The sequence below is a fragment of the Zophobas morio genome, unplaced genomic scaffold (assembly GCF_036711695.1).
Source record: "Zophobas morio isolate AGI-343-1 ecotype UQ-CSIRO unplaced genomic scaffold, CSIRO_AGI_Zmor_V1 ptg000386l, whole genome shotgun sequence".
NCBI classification, from domain to species: Eukaryota; Metazoa; Arthropoda; class Insecta; order Coleoptera; family Tenebrionidae; genus Zophobas; species Zophobas morio.
In genome coordinates this window covers 24,721-49,634 of record NW_026972490.1, presented here as the reverse complement: position 1 = coordinate 49,634, position 24,914 = coordinate 24,721, and the positions used below count along the sequence as shown (strand labels likewise).

The 24,914-nt window shown below is 34.4% G+C and overlaps 3 protein-coding genes across 4 annotated transcripts; 1 reads left to right on the top strand and 2 right to left on the bottom strand.

Annotated features, from left to right (window-relative positions):
- Positions 1 to 3,370: 3,370 nt before the first annotated feature.
- LOC135120521 (arginine and glutamate-rich protein 1-A-like) lies at positions 3,371 to 5,569 on the bottom strand. Its single transcript, XM_064044841.1, has 6 exons — positions 5,517 to 5,569; positions 5,342 to 5,407; positions 4,921 to 5,257; positions 4,643 to 4,862; positions 4,495 to 4,572; positions 3,371 to 3,541 (listed from the first exon to the last, which is right to left on the bottom strand). The coding sequence occupies exons 3-6, from the start codon at positions 5,250 to 5,252 to the stop codon at positions 3,371 to 3,373; spliced, it is 801 nt and encodes a 266-aa protein (XP_063900911.1). The 5' UTR covers positions 5,253 to 5,257; positions 5,342 to 5,407; positions 5,517 to 5,569.
- Positions 5,570 to 18,719: 13,150 nt separating this feature from the next.
- Positions 18,720 to 21,594, top strand: LOC135120494 (zinc finger TRAF-type-containing protein 1-B-like). Of its 2 annotated transcripts, none has more exons than XM_064044800.1 (12): positions 18,720 to 19,668; positions 19,728 to 19,835; positions 19,888 to 19,959; positions 20,018 to 20,111; positions 20,167 to 20,350; positions 20,400 to 20,576; positions 20,634 to 20,722; positions 20,781 to 20,826; positions 20,892 to 20,926; positions 20,976 to 21,064; positions 21,115 to 21,138; positions 21,280 to 21,594. In XM_064044800.1, the coding sequence occupies exons 1-12, from the start codon at positions 18,724 to 18,726 to the stop codon at positions 21,298 to 21,300; spliced, it is 1,884 nt and encodes a 627-aa protein (XP_063900870.1). In that variant the 5' UTR covers positions 18,720 to 18,723; the 3' UTR covers positions 21,301 to 21,594. The 2 variants fall into 2 exon arrangements, with proteins under 2 accessions (XP_063900870.1, XP_063900871.1); XM_064044801.1 differs by having other exon boundaries at positions 20,892 to 20,944; positions 21,021 to 21,064.
- On the bottom strand, positions 21,402 to 22,403 carry LOC135120495 (ras-related protein Rab-11B-like). The gene is made up of 4 exons (XM_064044802.1): positions 22,338 to 22,403; positions 22,118 to 22,234; positions 21,724 to 21,949; positions 21,402 to 21,666 (listed from the first exon to the last, which is right to left on the bottom strand). Exons 1-4 carry the CDS (start codon positions 22,387 to 22,389, stop codon positions 21,444 to 21,446), a joined length of 618 nt encoding a protein of 205 aa, XP_063900872.1. The 5' UTR covers positions 22,390 to 22,403; the 3' UTR covers positions 21,402 to 21,443.
- Between the last annotated feature and the right edge of the window lie 2,511 nt (positions 22,404 to 24,914).

The window sequence follows — 24,914 nt, the reverse complement described above, 5'->3', positions numbered from 1 at the left end:
TGACAATATATAACCGCTTACGGAAATTGATGCTGGCAAAGCAACACTTTTTTGCTGATCACCTCGCTAAAGTGTGCGTCACCTGCTTTTTAAGTTGCTTACGAAGTATTTTGTAAATCGAACTTCCTTGCTATGCCGAGGAACAGCTTGAGCCAATCACCGTAGATAAATCGTAGAGGTTAACTCTTTACCGAGCCGAAAGACACCTGACCCCGACGGTACCACCAACGATGTCAAGTAATTACCACTGGTGTCTGTAGAACGCCTATGCCGCTCATCAACTCCACGATGGCTCTCGACTTCTTCCCATTGCGTTGGAAGACGGCAACTGTTGTATTGCTCTAGAAGCTACCAAGACTACATCTACGCCAAGCTAGTACAGGCCTATCAGTCGTTTGCAAAATAGTTGAGGCGGCCTACTGCGCCGTTTGAAAGTATTTGTCATCGCAAGCCATGCCCTGCCAGAGTTCCAATTTGGATTTCGACAAGGGCACCTCACTACTCAACAGCACCCCCTCTTGACAGAGTGGACGACCAGTGCCTTCAGTTTAAAGAAGTCCACAGATGCAGTCTTTCTTGATGTTGAAAAAGAGTTTTATCGAGTTTGGCACAAGTTTAGCTCCACACAATGCCCGCCGTAACCCTTCCTACTACTCTTTTACCGTAAACCAATCTTACCTCAAGGACGGCGTCTTGGATATACGTGTGAGCGTTGCGCGCTCACGCTTAAGACCACCAACAACCAGAGCCCCTTAAGGATCTCTTTTATCAATCACTCTTCGCGCTTTATCTATGCGAAGTGCCACAGCCTGACGACCCCCACACGCGGATTGCCTTATATGCGGGGGAGGTCAAAGCCCTTTTTACCACAATGAAGCGCACTACACCACTACCTTCGCTGACTTTTGAAAATAGGGTCATTCCTTGGTCCCCTCAGGCGAAATACCTGGCTATCATTATTGACAATAAGCTCTCGTGGCGACCGCACGTAAACTATATCGCGGCGAAGGTTAAGGCGTCGGTTTAAACTCTATACCTTTACTTTGTGATGGAAGCAAACTTTCGCTACACAACAAACGACGCTTGTATTTGTTGTACAACCGACAGAACATAACATAGACGTCTACCGCCTGGGCCTACGACCCATCGTCAATAGTCTCTTCGCTTCAAATGAGACAAAACCAGCTGCTACGCCTTATTAAAGGCACACAGTGGTTTGTTCGCAACAATGCCTTATATCATGATTCCAGATAGCGCCACCTACGATAATTGGTTCAATCCCACTCCAATTAATTACAGAAGGATGAGGTGAACTATGAAAGCTGTGGGCCGGCTCACGCTATCGCGGAACGCGCAATGGGCTCTAATATGAGTTAGGGGTGGGATTATTTATAAGATTTATATATACATGAGATTGCTTTACCACAAGCTTAAAGCTAATGTGTAATCTATCATCCTGGTGAGAGCTCGTAAATTCGGTTATTTATTTTATGGGGTAAAAGAAATATCGTTAATAAAAAAAAAAGTATTACTGCTGATGACCATAAAAAAAAATAAAGCTTTTTTTTTTGGTTGTGCTCAAAGTAGATTAGTTGTTACCCTCTAGTTATTGTTATCTCTGTTTTTCTATCCATTACATTTATTAATTGCAACGACCAAAATTGTTAGGAGCTATTATAATTAATTAGAAGATTCTTTAAATGAGAATTAAAGAAATCGATTTATAAACTGCAGCACACCTACCACTTTAACATGGTTTTTTATTTTGAGAAGCTATTATGAAAAAATTTCATATTTACCCCTTATTTTTTTGTTATTCCCTAACCAAAAAGGTATTTATTTAAAGTAGTGGCTCGTTACAACATAAAATTTTTCTTAATTGTTAGTAACGGTACACCACAAACCCTTCAATAAATAATTTTTCTGTTAAATCCTATTTGTAAAAATTTTAATTTGTTCTGTACTCAAATGCATTTGAACGTTATTATTCAATATCAGTAAGCAGTTTAACCTGTGTTTGCAGATATGTTGGTGGCTTTTGCAGGTGCTTGCTACCGCGAGCTTAAACTGTTTAATCTATATTGTTGCATTTATATAGAGTTTAATTTTCCTAGCGTGCTGCGTTGCTTTATACTGTGCGTGTAAAGGATGTTAAGAATCCTTGTTGGATTTTTAGTAGAGTGGTACGCAATTATCTTTTAAAACAGACTGAAGAGAAACTATGCAACAGAAGCCGTTAAAATAGATAAATATTTGGTCAGTTATTAATTAAGGTATGTAATACAGGCCTATGAAGCATTTATAAGACAGCTCATATTATTCACGGGATGTGCGCCCTAACATATTACAAAGTGGTTGAAATGTAAAATTAATGATTAATTGTCATACTGCGTGGGAATACATTAATTGCAAAAAATTAACAAAACCTTCAACAATTTAACTCGTTACAAAGTCAATTACCTAAAATACTTTACCTTAGAAAAGGCTATATATTAAGTTATTTACATTATTAGGTTTATAAAGCAGTCGACTTAAAATTATGCCGATGTCAATCCTAAAATGAATTTTTATTACTAAAATAATGAGAGAACTGAAGTTAAACATAGAATATCTGGAAGGGTTTTTTATTTTTGTATAACTTCATACCACCACACTGCTGTAAAGTGTATCATATATACTGCAAACGTAGCAAAAGTTTGCCAACAGCCAAAAATACTAAATAGTAAAATGTATTTACACTAAGTAACCGAATAGATTTAGCTACTATCAAAAGTTTTACGTTGTTTTTGTTTATTAGCCCATTTTTATTTCACAGTTAATCAAGTCATGTATTGCCCTTCTTAGACAAATGTACTTTAGAAGCATGCCTTAGATATAAATTGTAGCAATGATAAATCTTTTTTTTAATTAAATGGCTTAAGAATGCACTTATTCGTTAAGTATACTATATCCCCCTTTTGATATGATTAGTGAAATTTAGATTGAATAGCAGTAGGCTAAAGTGATTAAAAAAAAGGTCAAAGTTCAAAAGCATACATTATTTGGTAAAGGCAAATTCAGCGGGTATAACCGTCAAAGACTGCCATAAACATATCCTACAATTTAAGCAGCCGCAACCATCATATGATTGCTGCTAAATTAGCTTGTGAATAAGGCGAGCGGCCACCAATCCTCCGTTGGTTACCTTGCAATAACGTATGAAGCAGGAAACTGCTCAAAAGATTTACTGAGCGTAATTCTTAGAAAAAAAAAAAGTTGTCTCAGCGTTCGCTAACTATAATGACGTAAATTTTAACTTTAAAGTGTGCAAGCAATTGTAGCTTTTTATTAAATATTATATACAAGATAGTAAACCTTTACTAAGTGTAGTTTACAAAATATGTTTCATTTTTAGTCCGAAAGAAAGCTTGCTTCGTGCTTTTCCTATGTTTAAAATTTCGGCTTGTTGTGCTTTAAACTCCTCAATCTTTCTTCGTTCCTCCTCTATTATCTTCTTTCGTTCTTCTTGCTTCTTCTGAATAATTAAAAGTTGTTCCTCATCCTGCAAGCCAAAAGTCAAAAAATATATAAAGACCACTATTTAGATAGTGAGACAACGCAAAGTAGCCTTAATATATTTAACAAAGGTAGTAAGGTACAATAACCCGTTCCGAGTAAGTTAACAGCCTTCTGAGTCCGGATTATAAAGGAAAATTAGCTCAAAAGTAGACAATACAATTTGGAGTTTAGATAAGGCAATAAGTCAAGTATACGTAGTTATTTAATAATTGTGTGCGTAAAAAAGGAGAAGTACTAGGCGCCTTAAAGTTCCGTAAAAAAAAATAGTTGTTTAAGGCAAATAGTCTATAAAAGAAACTAAGTTCTCGCACAATTTCAAGTTCACACACGGGTGGAAAACTGACAAGAAGGCTTAAGCCCAGTCAAGTACACTAACCAGGAGGTCCGGCAACTGGAAATGTCTCCTAGTTTGTATAATTATCCTTCTACCTCTCAGATTACCGGTAAAACAGGTTAAATTGATTAAAAAAGCTTTTCGCTTAATACGTCAACTTATTACTGTTTACAAAAATAAACGACAAGTAGATAATTTTTTTAACTTTTATGGGCGCATTTATGACCCTGTCTTAATTTACTCGTAAAGAGAACGTTCATAAATGGTAGTGGTGTATATAAACCAAATTATCCTCGAAAATTATGTGTAAATTAACTCCTTTCCTCAAGCAACGATAATATATATCATATTGTGCTGTGTCGAAAATAGTTATAGAGAAGTGTTGACCAACATTTTCTATAACTTCACAAGTAAAAAGTAGAGAAATGATCAAAAAACTGAGCGACTGTGAATAAAATATAACATCGAGGCTGTTTGCACCCCATAAGTATGTAGGTCTAGTGGAAAGTCAAGTCATTAGTATGATTCAAAGTGTTTCTTCTAGAAATAAAAAACGTAATAAAGCCAAATAAAGTGTGGGCAGGCGAACGAGGTCTCCAAACCTTCTTCCTTTGTTCTTCAAGAAGCTTACGATTATTTTCTTCAATTATCTCTTCAACGCTTTTCTGCTCTGCTTGGAGCTTGTAAAAAAAAGTTAGATGTTCAAGCGTTAAACAAACCCGCTCAGTAGCTTAAACAATATAAAATTACCCTTTTCTGTTCTACTTCTACGCGTCTTTTTACTTCTGCTTCAAGTTTAGATTCTAGCTCTAACTTGAGCTTTACTCTTTCTTCTTCAAGCTTTTCTTTATACCATTCCTCGATCCTATTTTTCTCAGAGCTAAGACGCCTGGTCATATCTTTTTCCAGCTCCTCTTGTATTTTACGAACCTCCTCCTTAACTCGAAATTCAACAAGTTTTTCAAGTTCACTAATAAAAAATTAAGGATAGAACTAGAGGCCGAGGCCTTGTAATAACCCAAAAAGACCTTTTGTGTTTGTCTTTTCTAACTCTTCCAAACTCATCAACTTCAAAAGTTGGACTTCTATGCCTTTTCCTAATTGGACTTCTACTTCTAGATCTAGATCTAGATTTATGACTACGACGTTTATGTCTGTTTTTATCCCTTTCTTTGTTCTTCTCCTTTTTTTTTAATTTATCTGAGTTATTTTCCCTACTAGGGTAAAGTTTCCTTTGTGCACTTTCACGGCTTTTGCTTAAACTTCTGCCTTCGCTTTTACCGTTTATAGGACTAGAGGAACGGTTTCTGGTTATAAAGTTGGTTGTGTTGTTAGGGCTATTCTGACGTTCAGACTCCATTTAAGCTAACGTAAAAAAGTATTTAAAGCAAAATATTTAGCTTATTATTAATAAAGTGGCTAATAATATAAACAGTGCAAAAAATTAACCCCTATACAGTAAGGTTGAAATCCCTCTAAAACAAATTTGATAAAACACTTTTTCAAAATAGAAGTCTAGAATTTTTATTTAAATATAATAGGCAACCGAATATCAGATATTATTAAATAATAATAATAAAAAACTTATGTGTAATAAACATGAATATCAAAAAACACGTTGTACGCTTTAGGTAAATAAGACAGTTAGGCAGTCCTAGGCCGGAGAGCAAATAATTAATCTGGTTCTGGTATTTGACCCTTTTTCCCCTTATAAAATAACACGTGAGTGGTCCCGTTAAGTTGCAGGACCCAATAAATAGGACTGAAAATTTTCATGTTAATGACCTACTAGCAAAGTTTTAAGATGTTTTCTGTGTAATTATTTTTAAAAGAGTAATACATAAAATCTTAATTTAAAACTACAGTCAGCTATCAAATACTATGAAAGCTAAACTGTCCTTAAATAATAAATGCTTTAAGCCTGATTTTCTTAACCTCTTTGTCTGAATTTTTTTATTTAGATGGCTACACTAATTCCCTCAGTTTTCTTAAAAACATTAGCAGATCCTCAATTTGGTTAGCCGTCTGGGTCTGGGATACAACTACCCATCAGTTTCTTAGGGTATAATGGCTGGCTCTAGGGAGTTAGAAAAACTCCCCACCATTCGGCCTAAGGTTATAATAAAAATCCTCTTAGAACAGGAGCCTTAAAACCGAAACCTTCTAGAACACCGGCCAGCTGAAACCAGTCCCCTTCGGTTATCAGCTTTTTACTTAAGACAAAAAGCTTTACTATTTTATTAACTTGAAGGGGTTCCCTTGGGTAAAAATTATTATTGACGGGTGCGGGTCTAAGAGCATGCGTCCTACTTTGCTTTGCCAGTATATATACGCTAGCTAGAATAAAAGATTCTTATATTTTAAGTTAAATCCTTGCCTTTATCTGGCGTTCTACTTGTATTGAAAACACATTGCTCTAGGCTTAAATTAGTAAGTAATAATTTTTAAAAGGTTACGTAAAACAGGTTAAATTCGTAAAGCCATCATACCGGGAGTGAGAGGAGTAGTTGTGCCTCAACGGTTAAGAGCACATTGACGCGCAGATCTAAGACCGTGGATTCCACTCTAACCGATGCGATTCTCTTTTCGATCATTGGCGGTTGTGTGTTTAACCCCCCTCAAAATCCTAATAAAGTAATGCTTTATACGATACGAAAACCCTAAATTTAAGAATTTTTATTATAATACTAAATTTTTGCATAGTTCAATTTTTACACCCCATACTAAATATCCATTACTATTTTACTTTTTTTTTCATCTTATTTGTTTAGAGGCCAATGTAAGTCCTGAGTAAAGTGATGCTATGAAGAAATTCGTAGCATAGTCAAACATTTATAAACTACCATAACTGCTAGGTTTTGAATAAAAATTTTGATAACGTAATCCTATAAGAAGCTCACATACTAACAAATATGAAGATATGTTACGCCAACAAGAAGTTTTTTTAAAAAAAAGTTACTTTCCCAAGCGTAACCTTTAACTTAATTAAAAATGAACTGGCTGGATTAACCGTGGAGGCTCAATATGAATGTAGTAAGGGTAAGTGAACAAGACGGAAGTAAAAATAATATGGCAACATTATATAATTTACGTGACAGACTAGTTCTTAAAAAATATATTACTGTACAAAAGGCGATAGGTTAGTACCGCTTAACTCATGGTTACTCTCACAGAAAAGTCACAATTTATAATTACTAGGTATAAAAAGCTCCGACAATACCGTTTATTGCTCTAAAATAAGGAGCAAAATAAAGCTGCTCATTAATAAAATCATTTGATTTATTACCTAATGACGACTCAGGGATATTAATCTTTATTATTTTAAACTTTATCCCTGTATTACAATTTTTTGCAGGAATTTTCATTATATCGTAAATTAGTGGTTTCTTTCTTTACTTATCACGCTTTTATGGGTTTTTCACTTTAATAATTTAATAAGTTCTGTCGAATTTACTAGACTAATGCTTCCGAGAACTATATATTATAGCTGAAAAGCAGAATATAGTTTTATCATAAATACAAAAAAACTCAATTTCTATTTGACAATTTTCGAACTGCCCGAGGAGAGCAACCCACCACGAAAAGAAGAAAGGAGAGGTGTGTGTGTATGCCACGCCTTTTATAACACCAATTAGTGGTACACTCCCAAGTTCCCAACACTCACGCTACATACATACAGTTTGTAAAACTATTTAACGCATTCTTTAACAATACTTCGCGGTAAGTCTGAAATATATAATTTCCATAATTATTTTAAATCTAAAATGCCCCAACATTTTTTATAAACGATTATTCTCATAGCCCTCGTTTATTTTTAAGTTCGGATCCTTTAAGCGCAAAGCCTTTTTATTTTTTTTTTCAAAATGAGAAACAGTTAAAAAACTTAAATATATCAATCCATTTTCTGTTGAATCTAAAACTTATTTAATAAAAGCATTTCTCTTTTTAAACAGCCAACTACTGTAAACACGCTTGATCTAACTTGGAATTGTCGTGAAACGAAGCTTATCCTTATCCTCCACAGATGCCATGCGCTCAAGTGTTTCAAAGTGCTCCTTTCTATCTCCTATGCTCCTCTCTATCAACATATCTAACTATTCACACCAACAACACTGAACTCGCTTTTTTTGCTGATAATGTGGCAATATAATCATTTTCAAGAAGTCATAAATTAGTTCACTTTTAACTACAGTTATCGCAAAACGAGAAAAATGGTATTCTAAAACTTTACATAAATTTTTTTAACTAAATTATTATTGAGCGAAATCCTCCGAAAAAAGGATTGCTTATTTACGACCCAAAAATTTCCGATGTTCTTAAGTCAAATAGCTATGGTAGTAATAAATTAAAGTAAAATAAGATAAATATATCAACTTTACTAGTTGAAAAGTAATACGAGCTGTGAGGCCGTTATATACATCTTTAAAAAAGTCATCTCATCTTTTTTTTGAAAAAAATTTTTTTTTTCAAAGCATATATTTACCCACTACTAATTTAGCACTCCCAGGGTTGCTGTCAGAAAAAGTTGCTTTCAAGACTGCAGGTTTATCAAAATCAGATGCTTTGTTACTTACAACTTTCCTTGGTTTACATTATAATATCAGCTCTACATTGTGATCTGAAGATCTCTAAGTTAAAAAATTATGTAAATTCTTTACCGAAAAAACCTTGCTACACACCAGCAACCTCAAATCAGAAGGTTTTAAGTTACGATCCTGAAGAAATAAAAAGTATCTTCACCCTCGACAACTACTATGATCTGAGTCTTATGAAGACCTCCTTCAAAAATACTTAACTAACCAACTCTGATGTACATACGTATAAAAGGGGAAGCGGTAAAAAGCTATAGAGCAATAGTCAGTTTGGCTGCATATCGTTGTTGCAATGAATATAAAAAAAAACAAACGTGATTGGTGGTCATGGGCTGATTCAGCACGTGGTAATGCACTCTAGATCTTAACCGCAAGACCAAGTGACGCATTGAAGTTAATTCCAATTAAAAACAAACTAGTTGCACTTTTTATATCTATATTAAATACGAGTTAATTGCGGCTTTACTGGTTTATAATAAAAAGGGGGCAGACATTATAAATTCCATAACAGCTCTTCTTTTAGCCTATAACTACGAATGTGTGATAATAGTTTAATACTTTAAGAAATTGCTGTGCACTTAGTAAGAAATGTTGTCTATCACCTAAATCCCTCAAAAGTATAGTCCCCATTAAGAACTTTTAGTCTCATTCAAAGTTTGAACCTGCCTTTAGGATGAAGAGTTAAATTCTCGGTCTACTTTTCCTTTAAAGACTGGAGGTCAAATTATTAAAGTAGATCTTAAATAATTAAATAGTTAAAGCAATTTAAGTTTATTATCTCTTTTGCAAAATTTTCTCATTATAACAGTGTTAAGATTAACCTTTTTTGCGATGTATGAGATCTATTTCAATTTGTATCTAATGTTCTATCCCACTCCTTGACTTTTGAAGCTGACGACAGAATTTACTCTAATCTGTAATTTAGTGCGAGTTATAACATTATCAAAACCGGAATTTCGAGAAAGAAGAGGGGTTGTATAAATCCTAGGATCCTTCTAAGGTTACTGAAAAAATTTTGGTGTATTAACTAATTCTCTTGAGTCGACCACATAAAATGAAGCTGGCAGTCAAGAATTAGAAGGACCTAATCACTTTTCGACCTTGACGAGCGATATCTTATTTATGCGACATTAAAAGATAGCTCTTTTGATCGTCACTTTCTTCTCTAAAAAAACTTTTTCTAATTAATACTTCCTTACTGAATAAATAGATCCTAAACCTCTGTAAGACTCAATTTCAAGAATCAACTAAATAGCAGCTGTTCTTATAGTACTTGAGTAAGAGACACCAAGCCCTGATCAGTTATTAATAATGGAAGTTAATAAAGTGATATAAACTTCACTCTTAACGATATTTAACGAAATCATGTAGAAAAAATTTGACATCTATCTCGTAAAAAAAAAGAGAGGAAGGTGGTTTACTGCGCTGCAAAAGAAAATCCGCATAATTTAATTAACCTCTCTATTCGTGCAACTTGATAAGTTCAACCTAGTTTTAGTTAATATGACCCTTAAGGTCGTCTATGAGACTCTATATTGAAGCCTATAAAGTGAGTAAAGTTAAGGTTTTATTTCAACTAAGATAGCAGTATTATGGGGTAATGAGCCTGACGCTGGGAATTTTAAACATTATTAGACTTATCATTTAAGTAGAGATTTGAACCAACTGCCCAACCATCACCCTTGGACAAGGTCCAAGCGCGAGCTTTAACAGTTTGTAGAGCGCTCATGCAAGGAATTACCGGTTTTAAATTCAGCTTAGCTGCGGAGTTGTCGTTGTAGTTCATCGGGTCAGAGCCTTACCGCGCAAACTCAAGCTCTCGAGAATTATTTTTGACAGAGCGTATTTAAAATACAATGCTAAAAAAAAAATAAATATACGCATCAATAAGATTAAATGCACTACAAGTAAAGCTAACACTATATAAATCCCATTTAGTTATAAAACAAGTTTCAAGTAGCTTGTATATACAGAAATTGACTCTTTCGCCTCATTATAAGTCATTGTACTGAGGATCTTAACAGTCATTACGATACGAAAATGCCTAAAAAAACTACAACTCAACGGCATATAAAAAGGTCACTTAAGCGTTCTTGCCGCCCCAAAGATTACCTATGTAACATAGGTTGCTTGCCCTGATTAATTCTCAGTTAATCTTCTATTTAACCTTTCTTTTGTATTATATAAATATTATCTATTGAAAATCAATTTTTTTATGTTATAATTTCTGTCACTTTTTTTGTTTAGAATTTCACAATAATAATAAATATAAAAATACCGCTTTCATAGCAAAAAGAACTACTAAAAACATTAAATACAGATATTTAAAATGCCAATAATATGAGTATCGAAAGGTCGTTTAAGAAGGCAGTAAAACTATCTTATTAAATTTTAATAACTATTACATATTAAGCGGTTTAGTCCTTAAATAAAAAGTCGGCATTTAATGCTTGGTAAAAGCGATTTATTTACACTGTACCTGACTTAAACATTATGTTTACTATAAAACACTTAGTTATAGTAAACAAAATAAAACCACTAAGTTTTAGTAAGCTATCTGTTTGTTTTTTAACTAAAACTTAAGATGAAAAGTACTAATTTAACTAGCACATATCGTGTTCTTTTCTGTATATTAGCATGATCTCTTCCCTTAAAGTAAGTGTAAACTTACCCTATTCGATAATTTTGTAAGGTTACCAATTTGGAAATGTTGAATTGAGAAAATAGGAGAGGAGCAGCTAATGTAATTACTCATTAATAAATATTTCTAAATATATGCAGATAAATATTAAAACCAAATAAGGCTAAAGTAGTAGTATGTTTATAATGTACGCTGCTTACTATTAAAAAAGATAAAAGAGGTATTATGCTAAATTTTTATCCTAACGCTGCCCAAAGGTCAAGTCGTCGAACATCAAGTCATATAACAATCAATTACGATGTAAGCGAACCTACCAGAAAACTGGTAAGTAAGGAAGAAAAAATCTTTTACAAAGGAAGGGACAAACTATTATATCTATGGATTGATGTGAACGAGATATTTTTAGACACCATCAAGAAGTTTAGAATAGAAACTACGAAACAAAACCAACAGTGGAGAAAAACTATACTCATAAAAATGACATTGGCATATCTACTATATTTAATAACGGTTACTATTAATCATTGGTTATTAATGTTAACTAATATTTTATTATTCTATAATAAGATAGAAAATAGAGGGACAAATGGAGCTGTCAAGTTTAAAAATAGCTGATTACTTAATCAAAAGGTTGGCTTTGAGTCCAACCTTGCAAAAAATTATTTTAAATTTGCACGGTTTTACTCAACGACTACCTGAAGAATTCAAAGCAACATGGGCCTTAAAAGTAAAGGATTCTCTTACTTTAAGTTAGAGTTAAGCATCCAATAAAATAACAAATTACTCTCTATTTAATTTAATTAACTTTATGAAGTCATGTTAAACAGCTTTTTTATAAGGGTGTCAGCTTTTTAAGAAGAGAAGAAGAGGAGAGAAAATTTTGAAAATTTAGGGCCGGCATCTAATTTTGAAAAATTAAACCCATTTATAGAAATAATTATTGAAAGTTAGCCTAAAGTTTAAGTGGTGTTAGAAACATGAATTCTTTTACTTTTTAAAAAAAGGAAAGTAGGAAAATTATAATAGCAGACTATTTACTTTTTAAAATTCAATTCTAGGAATAAGTGGAGGTAGGGCTAGTTGTGTCTATCAATAAATATCGCGGGTAACGTCTTCTTTATAATACCTTTCTTATGAAAGTCCTTGTACAATAAAACACAAGCCTTTTAGTTACAACGGTTAGCCCCACAAAACTTCTGCAAACTGAACACAAATTTCATAGTGTATGTAAAAATAATACACTTGTATAAATCTTTTAAACGCTTTTTTCTACTGATATTTTAGCTGTACTTATACAAGGACTGAGTAATTTTACCAATTGCTTTCGATTTCACACGCGTAATTCTCAAATAAAGCTAGAGAGCCTTTGAGGGAAGCAGGTAGAGAGAGGATACAAAATTTATTAAGTTATCCTGAGCTTGCGGTGAAGGTTAAAATCTACTCTAATAGACAGGACTTTCACATAACATAAATACAACTAAACTTTTCTTGTCGGAGGAATGTAAGCTTTTAATTATCCGTGCAACTATATATTCTAAACTCACTTTCGCCAAATTCCATGAAAAGGAGAAGTTGAACAAAATTTTTATATCCCAGTTACTATTTCCAAATTAAATAGTAAATAAATGTTTACTTACCTATCTAACCAAAAATAAATTTACATCCGGAATGAACACACTTTTTTTTGTCAAATAAAAAGATAGCGCAACGCAGATTCAACTAAACGTTCACTGGTAACTAGATTTACTACTTTTTAGTTTTGTTGCTTGCTGCCTAACCCGTTAGGACATGGTACCCAAACTTACCAGATATTATTTCAGAGACCGAGCTGTCGTTTGGGTACAATTCCATAGATCTACTCTTGCAAATTGAACCTAGGCCATAAGTAATAAACATAGTAACCAGCAACCTATAAGGGGTTAAGGATTAGTGAGTAATTTGTTTGAAAAAAGCAAGTATGGTATTTTTAAATATAAAAACGGTGGTCTCTTAAAAACTCCTTGCAGAATAATAAAGCAGAAATTTAAAGGCCAGAAAGCAATATGCAACTTACATGAAAACCTTAAAAAAATAATAAATTAAAGAATGGAGCAGAAAGTGGCTATAATTTTTTGATAGTTTGTTTACACTTTATTTTAAAGTATTATAATGAGCTTTTCATTCACGTAAATATAAAATTGTCAAAGACACAATTTTATAAACTCTTTTAACGATATAAAATTCTTTTCATTGCAAAATTTTTAGTAAAGGGGAAGGGGAAAATTCATTTACATTTCTAGGGTAAACCAGGCTTTGAGCTAAAAGAGAATAGTTTTTGACGAGCTTATACAAAATATAACGAATTAAAAAAATAACCATAAAATTCAAACTCGTTTTAAATAATAAAAAAGACTAAATTAAACCTTAGAATAAGGAAAATAAGTTGTAATGTAAAGGACACTTACTGATGATAATACTACTAAATTAACGGTTAAATAAGCCGTTCAGTACAATGTTAAGCAAAAATATAGTCCTATTTTTTTAAAATTTTTTATTATCCATCTCCTCTCCATCATTCCTTATCCCTCGTCTTATTCTTGTTAACAATAAAAAAGACTATTATTTTTATATTCCCACACTAATTGTATAAGTAAAGAGGGTTTTCACACAGTATTTCGCGATTAATGTGTATAATATAACTCTATTACAATAGAATATAAAAATTATGAAATAAGAATGAATTTAAGTTACTAAGAGAGAGGCACTAAAAACCCGGGTGCGCGCTTTTGTCTCAATATTTACGAAATATTCCGAATGTTCCAATGCCCTCGTGTCATGTGCCTTAATTTAAAGATACAACCGTGAATTCTCAAGTAATGTAGTGTGTGCGCTTGCCGGAGAGTCGAATGTAGTAGTTTGTTCAGAGAGCATCTGTTTGTAGGCCCCCTTGCGAGCTACGAATAAACTAGTCATTAGATAATTTTTAATCTTCACCAACTTTTGTAGACGCTAGACACACCACGCGAGAAGAGTAATTTATTCAACGCCTTAAAAATGGCTAGATAAAAGAATAAAACTATTGGGCGTTAAAATCCATAATGAACTTACCTAAAAATGGATAAAGTACAGTTACTGAATAGCTAAAATATTTAGCAAAAAACATTAAAATTTTGATATGAAAAATTATTTCTTTAATTAGTATATCAACTCTATGATCTTCTTACAGCATACAATCTAGTTGATGAATTTAATTAATACATTTAATTAATCAGTGTCTAAAGTTATTAATTTTTTGTTTAGGAGTATATATATATGACTTTACGATTTAATTAACAAACACACCCCCCTTAAGAGGGGTGTCTAACTTTTTTTTTTTGCTCTGACCGTCGGACAGGGATTTTGGTCTACGCACCCAACTTCTTACTTAAAATTTGCGATATTCATTTAACTTACTTTTTTAGCAATTTATTCAAATTATACTTATACATTTGAGAAAACTTAAACTATGTAAATTATATCTACTGATCTTATATTACAGACCTTATATATATTACATATATACTACTATAAAATTTTTTCCTTTTAACCTCTATTTTTTTAAAATGTAAGTTTATCTTTATATTAATTATGAGTCTGTCCTCTGAAGAAGAATTTCGAGCATTCATTGCTAACTTTTTTACTATTAATGAACTCAGGAGTGTTAGATTCTACAAAGGCAAAACTTTTTTTAGTTACTAAAAGCACCTCAGGACTAAATAAGTCTAAAAGGCGAAAGGAGCCCTTTAATAATACACCTAACAATAATAATGTATTTTCGGCCTTACAAATTCGAGAGCAACCAAATACTTCTGAAGTGGTGCTGGAAGATAGCGAGACTCTAAAGGTTGCAAGAGGCGAGTCTAGTCACGGGGAAGTAACTAATATTAAGGACAATAGTGGTAGTAGCAATAACTTCATGACTAATAATTCCCATACTGATTTCATTAATAATAATATATTAGTTAGCAACAACGCTAATAGCAATAAAAATTTAACCAGTAATAAAAATACAAATATCATTAATAGTAGTGATAGTAGTAAGTGCCCCCCTCCCCCCCTTCAAAGGTGACGGCAACCCGAAAATCAATAGATACTAAGCTTTACAAGACACCGTAGACATAGAGATGGGCAGCACTTCTGACACTGTACTTTTAAAAAATGAACGACCATCTACTGTAGAACACCCCCCCCTCCTCCTCCTCCTACGAATTCGTAAAGAGAAAATCTGACCTATTACCCTTTGCGAAAAACAAAAGTGGCCCTTCTTGAACAACTTTAGCAATCCAACGGTGCCATAATTCCGAGGTCAAGAGATTCGCGTCTTGGAACCAAGATATTTCCGACAACAGCTCAAGAATGTCGTGCAATCACGGCGAGATTGCGCAAGCAAGAATTACAACATTTTACCTATCAAATTGAATTAAGGCAAGACAATAATGTTATTCGTGGAATTTATTGCGAACTCGATATCTCCACCGTCGAGGCGGACCTGCACGAGCAAGGCAATCACACCCCTTCGAGTGGCACGGATGCACACGGACACTGTCAATGGCGAGCAGAAGAAGCTCCTTACCACTAGTGCTGGCTCATATACCCAGAATGGATTGACGAAAGCTTTTAGAGATGAAGACTAATTTCCATCTTCAGATCAAAATAGAATAATTTCGAGAGAGTAGTGGCGTTGGCCAGTGCTACCGCTGCCCAACCCTTTGGGCACGCTGCAAGCTTTTGCGTTGGTACCTCGATGCGTTAATTGAGGGAAGGGTCGTTTGTTCGCAGAGTATCAAATCAGAAGATTCGCCAGACATATGGACTAAGTTTACACCTAAGAATGATAAATCTTTAGCAGCTACCATGCCTGCCAGAATAGCAGCGGTGCTTAGGGCGAAAGATGTAAAACCATATTAAACTACACATTGGCGATCTTGTTCTAAGCCATAGATGTCAACCATTTTCCAGGTTCTTACAATTCATTTAATTATAATTACTTTGTAAACCTAATTACCGTCTTTTGTTACATATAATGTATAATTCAGTAATAAAACTTTCATATCCTTCTTAATCATTTTTTTTTCCACGATATATTAAATGGCTGTTCCCAAAAATTAGTCGTTGGAACTCGTAGTATACTTGGTTCCCATACATAAAGGTCACTCGAGCTTTGAATCAAACTTTAAGTGGGTACCCCTTTACCACACTTGTTTAGAGCTCATTTAAGTGAAAGTGCGCATAGTTCACACCACCCTCTCTCTCTTTATTATACTAGATCAGCCTGTGTAATGGGTGCTCTCTACAATTCCTATTATTCGCGGTTAAAAAGCTCTGCCTTCGAGCTGAAAGTATTCCTGATATTTTTATAACTCGTCTTCAGTTGATATCACAAAAGGACAAAGGTTGGCCTCCCTTTAAAGTTTTTCCATTCACCCATAATAGCTGCCGCCCTGCCCAACCAGTTTCTTATTTATATTTACACAGGTATTTTCTAATGAAAAATTCTTCTCGAACTCACTTATGTCTTTTGATCAACAAGTACTTAATGTACATTTAGACTCGAGACGGCCCAGAGCCCGTACATGGCCTCAGTCCCTTATTCTTGGTTTCTTATCCTGATATTTATATCTCAGTAAAATTTTCCCTGCGTTATTAAACTTCAAAATTCCATCATCCAAAACTTTTTAACTACCATGCAGGGCCTTTTACTCTGCTTTCTGTAAATCCAAAATACAAGTAATCGCCTACGGCGACATCCTTTTTTTAAAGTCCCACATATCGTTTTGCTATTTCATTACCCTATCAATCTGACGTTTTTTGTCCTATCCCTTTCAATTTTCTGATTTTACCGAAAGATGTCCCCATGTCTTTATGGGGATTTTTGGACTTATCATTGCCCTCGTTTGACAATCCTTCTTTAATCGTATACATAGGAGTGACACCCAACACGTTAGGGATTCTGTTGTGTTTATAAATGTAATCATCTACTAAAGCAGGCCCTTCTCTTTCTCTTTCGTAACTAGACTTTAACAATGTTTTTTTGATAATATGAATAGCCTGTTCACACAGAACATTGGACTGAGGGTAATTAGTGGTAATGTCATTTTCTTCAGCCCCTAACTTGTTTCAGAAATTCCTTAGTTCTTTACTTATAAAGTCAGACTGCCGATCTAAAGTTATTTGTATGGGTAACGTCAATATTTGAAAATTAATTGTGTGTTTACTATATATGCTTTTGCCCAGACATAACGAGTGTTTCTATTAACTGTCATTAAAACGACGCTGTCATACCTTCTGCGATTCTAAGCATCACCATTTATCAGCGGACAAGTGTTCTATTAGTCTTTTTAGCTTATTATTAATCTAGGTTTTTCACTGGACTTACGTCTCTCCTTTCTAAACCTTTGAAAGATTTCGCATTCATCGGCAAACCTTATTTACCAAATTTTCAAACTTTTATCTTTTATCACTTGCGTCAGCCTCCATTTATCTCTATGGAACCACTCTCGATGTTTATTTTGTACTTTTTTAATTTATACCAATTGTAAGTTTATTTATCCCACTTTCGCAAACTGTTTATACATTAAGCATATTCTTATCAGTGGGTAAGCAATATCTTAAGTCGGCACGTTGCTTTTTCCCGGAATATATTTTAAAACCCAATAGGTATTATAAAAGTTTTGTGTACTTTGGGAACTAGGTGGAAGGCTTTTATGGTCAGCTATATAACCAGTTACTAGCTAATAAGCTGAATGTAGTCCATAAATTTACTCGCTCGCCACGCCACCGCAAGGCTTCCCTATTGGTGACACTATACTTATTCTAGCGTTATTAAATTTAGGGCTGACTAAAAAAAGCTATGTATGCAATCGTCCATCATACCTTTAAAATGACCTCCCCATACTGATATTACTCGCCTCTGTTTGTAAAATTAAATCATAATCACTATATTCATTCTCCAAGCATAATGTTTTCTCTAAAGGCCATAATATGGTCTTCCATGCGACTTCTTGCTCACTATGCCATTCAAATTTTGCCTTTTTTATTGAGCTCGAGTAAGGGACTCAGTTACGAGGGCATTATTAAGGATATATTGATTCCCAAAGTTTAATGGTTATATAAAACTTATTAATTTCTCCCTATCATTTGGACTCCGCTTGGTTTTTTGACGAATTGAAGACTAAAGCTCATATCAATTAAAAAAAGGCTTTAATATATGAAAGTTAAATATAATTAATTTTGGGACATTATATAAAATGAAACAAAGTATAAAAATAATTAAAAAAGAGGAGTCAATATATAGTTCACTAGCTTCCTCAGCAATTTTTGTTCTAAGAATTGAAGTATCGGGTGAACTATTATTAAGATCCGCGCATTACTTGCATTATTTTATGCACAAATGAATATAGATTATACTGTTAGGATAATTGCAGCTGCTTTAGGAAAATAAACAGACAACGTTTCGTTCCTACATCTTTGTCACATGGACAAACAAGGGGGGAATTAAAAACCTTGGACTTTGCGAGCTAAGTTTTTAAGCGATTACTACTAAGCTGTAGAAGTCTAAACAAGATTGCTGCGAAGACGCTATGGTCAGAGGTTCTAAGAAGGAGACAACCAAGAACAAGGCAAAGTTTCGAAAAACTAAGAAACCTTTAAAATTTGAAGATTCCCCCTCTTCTAGCTCCCAGTTAATCTCTACCCAAAATACTTCACCAGAAGCTAAGACAAAACCTTTAGAAAGTGTAAAAGATTCTAATGATACCGCAAGCTCTTCCGCTGAAGTTGAAGTAAATAAACCCGACAATACCATGGCTGACGCTTTGCCGGCTTCTCACCCCACCAATCCTTCAGTAGTTTCTGCAGAAGTTTCACTCTCTAGCACCAAAGCTAACCCCGCCACTTCTTCCTCTCATATAAAAGAACCTTTAACCAAAAGACCCAAGATTTCTAGAGATTTTTCAAGTAAAACACGAAAAAATAATCCCATTTTAAACATTCAAGCTGTACATAAAAAAAAAAACACTAAACCAGAATCGTCTACTGCCATGAACGCAACTACTTCTTCTTTGGTCCCGCATCCGCTTGGAGCTAATGAAACATCACTCGGCAATATATCCACGACTGGCTCCACTAAATTTTTAAATAGTGCTAATGCCTTCCGCGTTCTAAACAAACTGGCTAATAGTAACCCTTCCACTCCACTTTCCATGAAATCAAAATCTACTGCATTAAACTTATCTACGGTATCTAAACCAGGCGGCCAGTCCATTGAGGCTTTACAGGAATTATTGAATTGCAATATATGTTTCATGTTACCTGAGACTGAAATTTATCAATGCCCGCACGGTCACTTGTTATGCAGAGATTGCCATCAGCGAGTTATCTCGGAAGACGTTTCTGTATGTCCTACTTGTAGGGTAGGAATGAGTCGTTTGCATCCATCTCGAAACACAATCGCCGAATCTGCTCGCGATCAGTTACCTATAGCCTGCCCAAATAGTGGTTGTACGGAAATTTTAACTTACAATTCGGTTATTATATTTCTTCTCTATACTTTATGCTTATGCTTATTTATAGTTATAATTCATAGGTCAAGCAACACGCAGAACAGGAATGCTTGTTCCGCACGGTAAATTGCCAGTATGATAAACTAGGTTGTTCTTGGAAAGACGTAGTTTCTAAAAAAGAAACACACGAGGTTTCTTTATTTTTTTTTTAAGTCGATGTTCATTGCGTGTAAATCCTTTCAGACTGAGTGCGAATTTCAAAATATGCTTGGGAAGGACATACTTTCGCACGTCAAACTGAAGGAGGACTCGCAGGTTCCTAAAGGCAGCTTAACTTTCTTTTTAGTTGTGAACTTCCAAACAACGTTTACAGAAAGAAGCTGAAACTGAAACAAAGGCAGCTGCCGAACTTTGTAAAAGGATTATGGATCTTTTATCGTGTCGTTGTCGACAAGTCATAGTCCGGGGTACGAAGACAAGCGCTTAGCGTTACTACTATTCATAAGTTGCAATATTATGAAGACGTTCGTCTGGAAAGAGACGCCTACGATCACACCATCTGCAGCACCCCTTTCTCTGGACTTGGAGAAAAATTTGTGGTAAGGGTCAGGAAAAAGTCAAGAAGTCGTCCACTGGGCCTGCAGGTGGAGCGGATCGACAGGCTCTCGTTGAACCGCCTTCCCCTTAATATTGTTATAATGAAGGGGTTCTTCTTTTTCATTTTTATTCTCACTATTTTCCAATGTGCGCTCCAGACCGAGTCTTGCGTTGGACCTTCTTCCCAGCATCCACAAGTGCTACTTTAAAGCAAACGTGCATCGCTCGCGCTTGCTTCCGCTCCCTCTCAACGAAGCCGAGGGCAAACGGTTTATTGAGTGCCACCAGATTCATTTGCGTCTTATATTTATTGACCAGCGGGCCGGTTTGGAAAGGTCAGAGGTAGAAGACTCACCGCTTATCCTTCTATCACCCGTTTTATTCTATACCAGGCGGTTTACTTCGCTGCGGGACACCCCAGCGGTGGACGGCGGCCTCGGTGAGCAGGACCCCGGCAATATCTCCATGACCGACTCTGAAGGTTTTTCTGGGCTTCCCCCTTCTTATGAACGGCATTTCTTGATCGTCTCGGCGTGTAGGAGACGACCGAGTCGGCGACGACCCTGCCCCCTCCGCCAATAATTCGTATCGGCCTTTTGCTTATTTTTTTTCCCGTGCTTACATTCTTTTTTTTCTTATTATGTTTGAAGATACGGCAACCGCTACCGAAGGCGCAACAACCGCGGTACGCCTGTACTAGCTGGTACTTAAAAATGTACGTCTTACTCCCACAGAATTTTTTGAATACAACTATGATGATCCGGGCCGCGACCTCGAAGAATACTCTGAAGACGACTACGACGACGAGTATACAGAAGATGAGGTAAAGCTGCAGAGCTCTACGGCCGCGCTTATAATATTTTATTTTGACAGTATTCTGAAGAAAACGATGACGAGGTACTCTTCATATAAAGTTCTGTCCTCTCTGCGTCGAGCCTTGCCGTTCGTCCGCCCCGTGCGTTTTGAATACGTTGCCTCTCGGGGTGCTTACCGCTATTAATTCTCTGCTTATATATATAAAACACGCGGAAAAATAAGCATACGTGCACAGCTCAATGAATCTTTTGTGATTTTTGCTTGCGATCGGCGTCTTGCACAAATTTTTTTTTACTGTACACGTACTGACAATATAAATTGGATGCATTTTTTTTATTCACGTCAGTTTTTTTAGAACAATAAAATTTATTACTAGCTTCGTCCTACTAGCAACAGGATGGTTTCTTAGATGCTTGGGATGGGGTCAGTGATGGGCTTTCAAGGAAATTTGGCCGTTCTTCTATATGTTTAGTGGAAGCAGTAGTGTGTATATCTCGCACGGTTTTTTGAAAGGCTTCTTCAATGTTCGCATCCTCCAGCGCGGATGTTTCAAAAAAGTTAAGATTTTCAATTTTGGCAAAGTTCTCTGCTTCTTCCCTCGAGACTTTCCTTTCGTCACAGGATAGGCAGCGTTAGAGTACAAGTTTTCTTTATAATAAATTTTACCTTAAGTTTTGGAGATCCCTTTTATTTCCCACCAAGGTGATAACAATGTCATTATCTGCATAACTTCTCAATTCTGAAAGCCATTTCTTAATGTTTTCAAACGACTGAAGTCTTGTAACGTCGTAAACTAGCAATGCCCCGATGGCACCTCTGTAGTATGCAGAAGTTATCGCTCTGAAGCGTTCTTGGCCCGCTGTGTCCCATATTTGTGCCTTTACATTCTTGCCTTAATATTTATAAAATACACGTATAACTTTTTTTAAAAATGTTCCTCGAAAGTTTAAAAAAGTCTATGTGCTTTTTATTTTTTCTCTCGACAAAGTTTTTTTAGTTATTATAAATTAGTTTAAAAACCTGGAATAAACAAAATTTTAGGTAATATATACATGTATACCTTCAACAGTGATGGTCTTTGTTGCAAACTCTACACCAATGGTGGATTTACTCTCTGGATTAAAAGAATTTCCCGTGAATCTCCTCAAAATATTACTTTTTCCAACGGCGCTGTCACCTAGAATAATGGTTGTGTAACTTACGAAAGTGTGTTTAAATTGTTAAATTAAAAGAATTTATGTTGTCAGTTACGAAACAACGATTTTAGATAAGTTAGGCACCTATAAGAACAATTTTAAATAGGTAGTCATAGGCATCTTTCTCGTCTCCCATTGCCAATTCTTTGGACTGACCAAGCACAGCTTAGTATATTTTACTGAAGGAATGTCGAGGAAGAAGGGTGAGGGCAGAGGGGGGGGTCAATTAACTATATATCTACAGCTATACAACTAAGAGTCTAAGACAATGATCACATTTAAACTGCTTCTTTGCAAGACTTAATAAAAAATTCTTACTTTTGTTATAAATAGTAAATAAACATTGGCACTATCTTACTGGTGTTGAAAAATTTGAGGAGGTCACTATACAATTTTTCTAGTGTGTTTATATTGCTTACTAAATATATTTAAATATATTATAATGTACTGTCTGTTGTTTAGTTCTCCAATTCTTATTAATGATTATTATAAACAGTATTTAGTTCGCTACTAGATATAAAAAATTATAGTCAGAAAGATTAGGTAATTAAAATTAAAATAAGACATTATTAAACTTAGAAAAAATTTTCAGTTTTCTATACTTTAAAATTATAAAGAGTAAAAAGTAAGAAAAAAATTTAAAATTTTTTATTAAATGCTTGTAAGCAGTCCGCTTCCTTGCGCCTGATTTAAGTTCTCGCTCAGGCGTCGCTGATAATCTCTTCATAACCCAGCGTCCCTATATTAAATTCTTTTAGTAAGTACTAAGTGTTTTATTTATCTTTCTCGTAAGCTTTGTTGATCTTCATTTAAGCTTAGGCCAACACTAGTTAGTATTTAAGTTAGGGAGAGCTATGACCTGCTTGAATTAATTTACACAGGCTTATCCACCTACTTCGGTCACTAACTTGTTTAAGTAAGCCAATCATAACTAGCCACTCTCTAGGCGTCTACTTATTTTAAACTATCTATAATATAAATAGTTGATATTTTAAAATTCCAAATGGGGTATTTCAAGTAACGTCACCTTTACTCTTTCTTTTTCTCACAAAAAGGATAAATTAACACTATAGAGTTTAACCAAGTTATTTACTTTATAAATAGCCAAACGAATTTAAGTTGTTCTTAAAACACCACAATTTTGTAGTGTCATCATGAGTGTATAACTCTAAGAAATTCGGTTAAAAGGTAAAGTTGGGTACCTCCTTATAAAGAACTGAAAGCTGCGGTTTTAAGTCTCTTAAAATTATTTATTTTTGTTTCTATAAAAGTCATAAAAATTATATAACGTGGCTTTCAATGAACTTGAACGATATCACTTTACAAAAAGATTATTTGGATTAAAGAATAACTCAGAGTGGAGAGGCTAGAAAAAAGCGCAGGTTATACGCACTTAATGCGACATCCCAAGAAGACTCAAAACGGTCTGCTGGCAAAGTCAAGTAACAGAAAAAGTTATACACTTTAGTACTAATAGTATACATCTAACAGTTTTACTACCTTAGGATATAAAAATTCGATATAATTTAAGGTATCTAATGGTTTTATTTTTAAACCCTCTTCTTTAATATACACTTTTTAAAATAATTTTGAAGCAACTATATAAAGATGGTGGTTTTTTACCAAATTGAATTTGGTCCTTTGTTACAGTGCTTTCATAAAAAACTATAAGAAAAGAGTTTTGAGATGAGTTTTACAAATTTTTAAAATTAAAAATATTGGTTTTTCACCTAATTGAATTTTGCCCTTTATTACCGCACTTCTTAAAAAAGCTATCTAAAAAGAATTTTTGAGTATTATAAAATTTTAACGATATTGTTTTCACGTCCGAGAACTTATTTATAATAATTACTATTTATAAAGTAGAGTTTAATGATATGTTACAGACTAAAAATTATTATAGATGTTATTAAAAAACTGAAATACGCGTCATTAATTTTTGGTAGACTGGAAGTCGCGAAGGTATTACGGCTACGCCGTTCTTGCTGAATGTACGGGTTTAAAATACAGAAGCCGCGCTCAACTTTAAGGAGAAGCGATTAGAGGCCGGGAACTTGTGCTGAGATGATCCACTTGTTAGTACGCAAAGAATACAAAGGATAACAGATGTAAAGACCATCACATCTCTGACACTAAGTACAAATTAATTATCATTCTGGGCAAGATAGTCTAGTATACTGTCGGATATACAACCGCAAGACTATCTCCTAATTTTGTCTTTTATATTCATACACTATAATTAGGTTTACATATAAAACTTTAATCCGGTTTTTTCAGCCTTGAGCTCTTATTTTTGGTCTCTCAGTCTAGGACTGTAAGAATCGAAAGTCAAAGGTTTAACGGTTTTGGTCTATAAAATTATAGCCAAAAAATATATATATATCGGCGAGTTAGACAGCAAGGGCGTCTGCAACCTTTCCATATTAATTTACTTGGTAAAAATTGATGAATAATAAATGATTTTAAAAACTTGAAAAGTATTTTTCAAAAAACCTCCTCAATTTTTCTAAATGTTTCTACCTCTATCAGGGAAATAAGGATTTTTACATTAAGTTAAAATACGTTGAATTTCACCCCAAGTTATCAAGGACGGCGTCAATACTAGCGAACGGACCAAGACTGAAGTATATTGTACCTCACAAAACACACGGGTTAAAATTA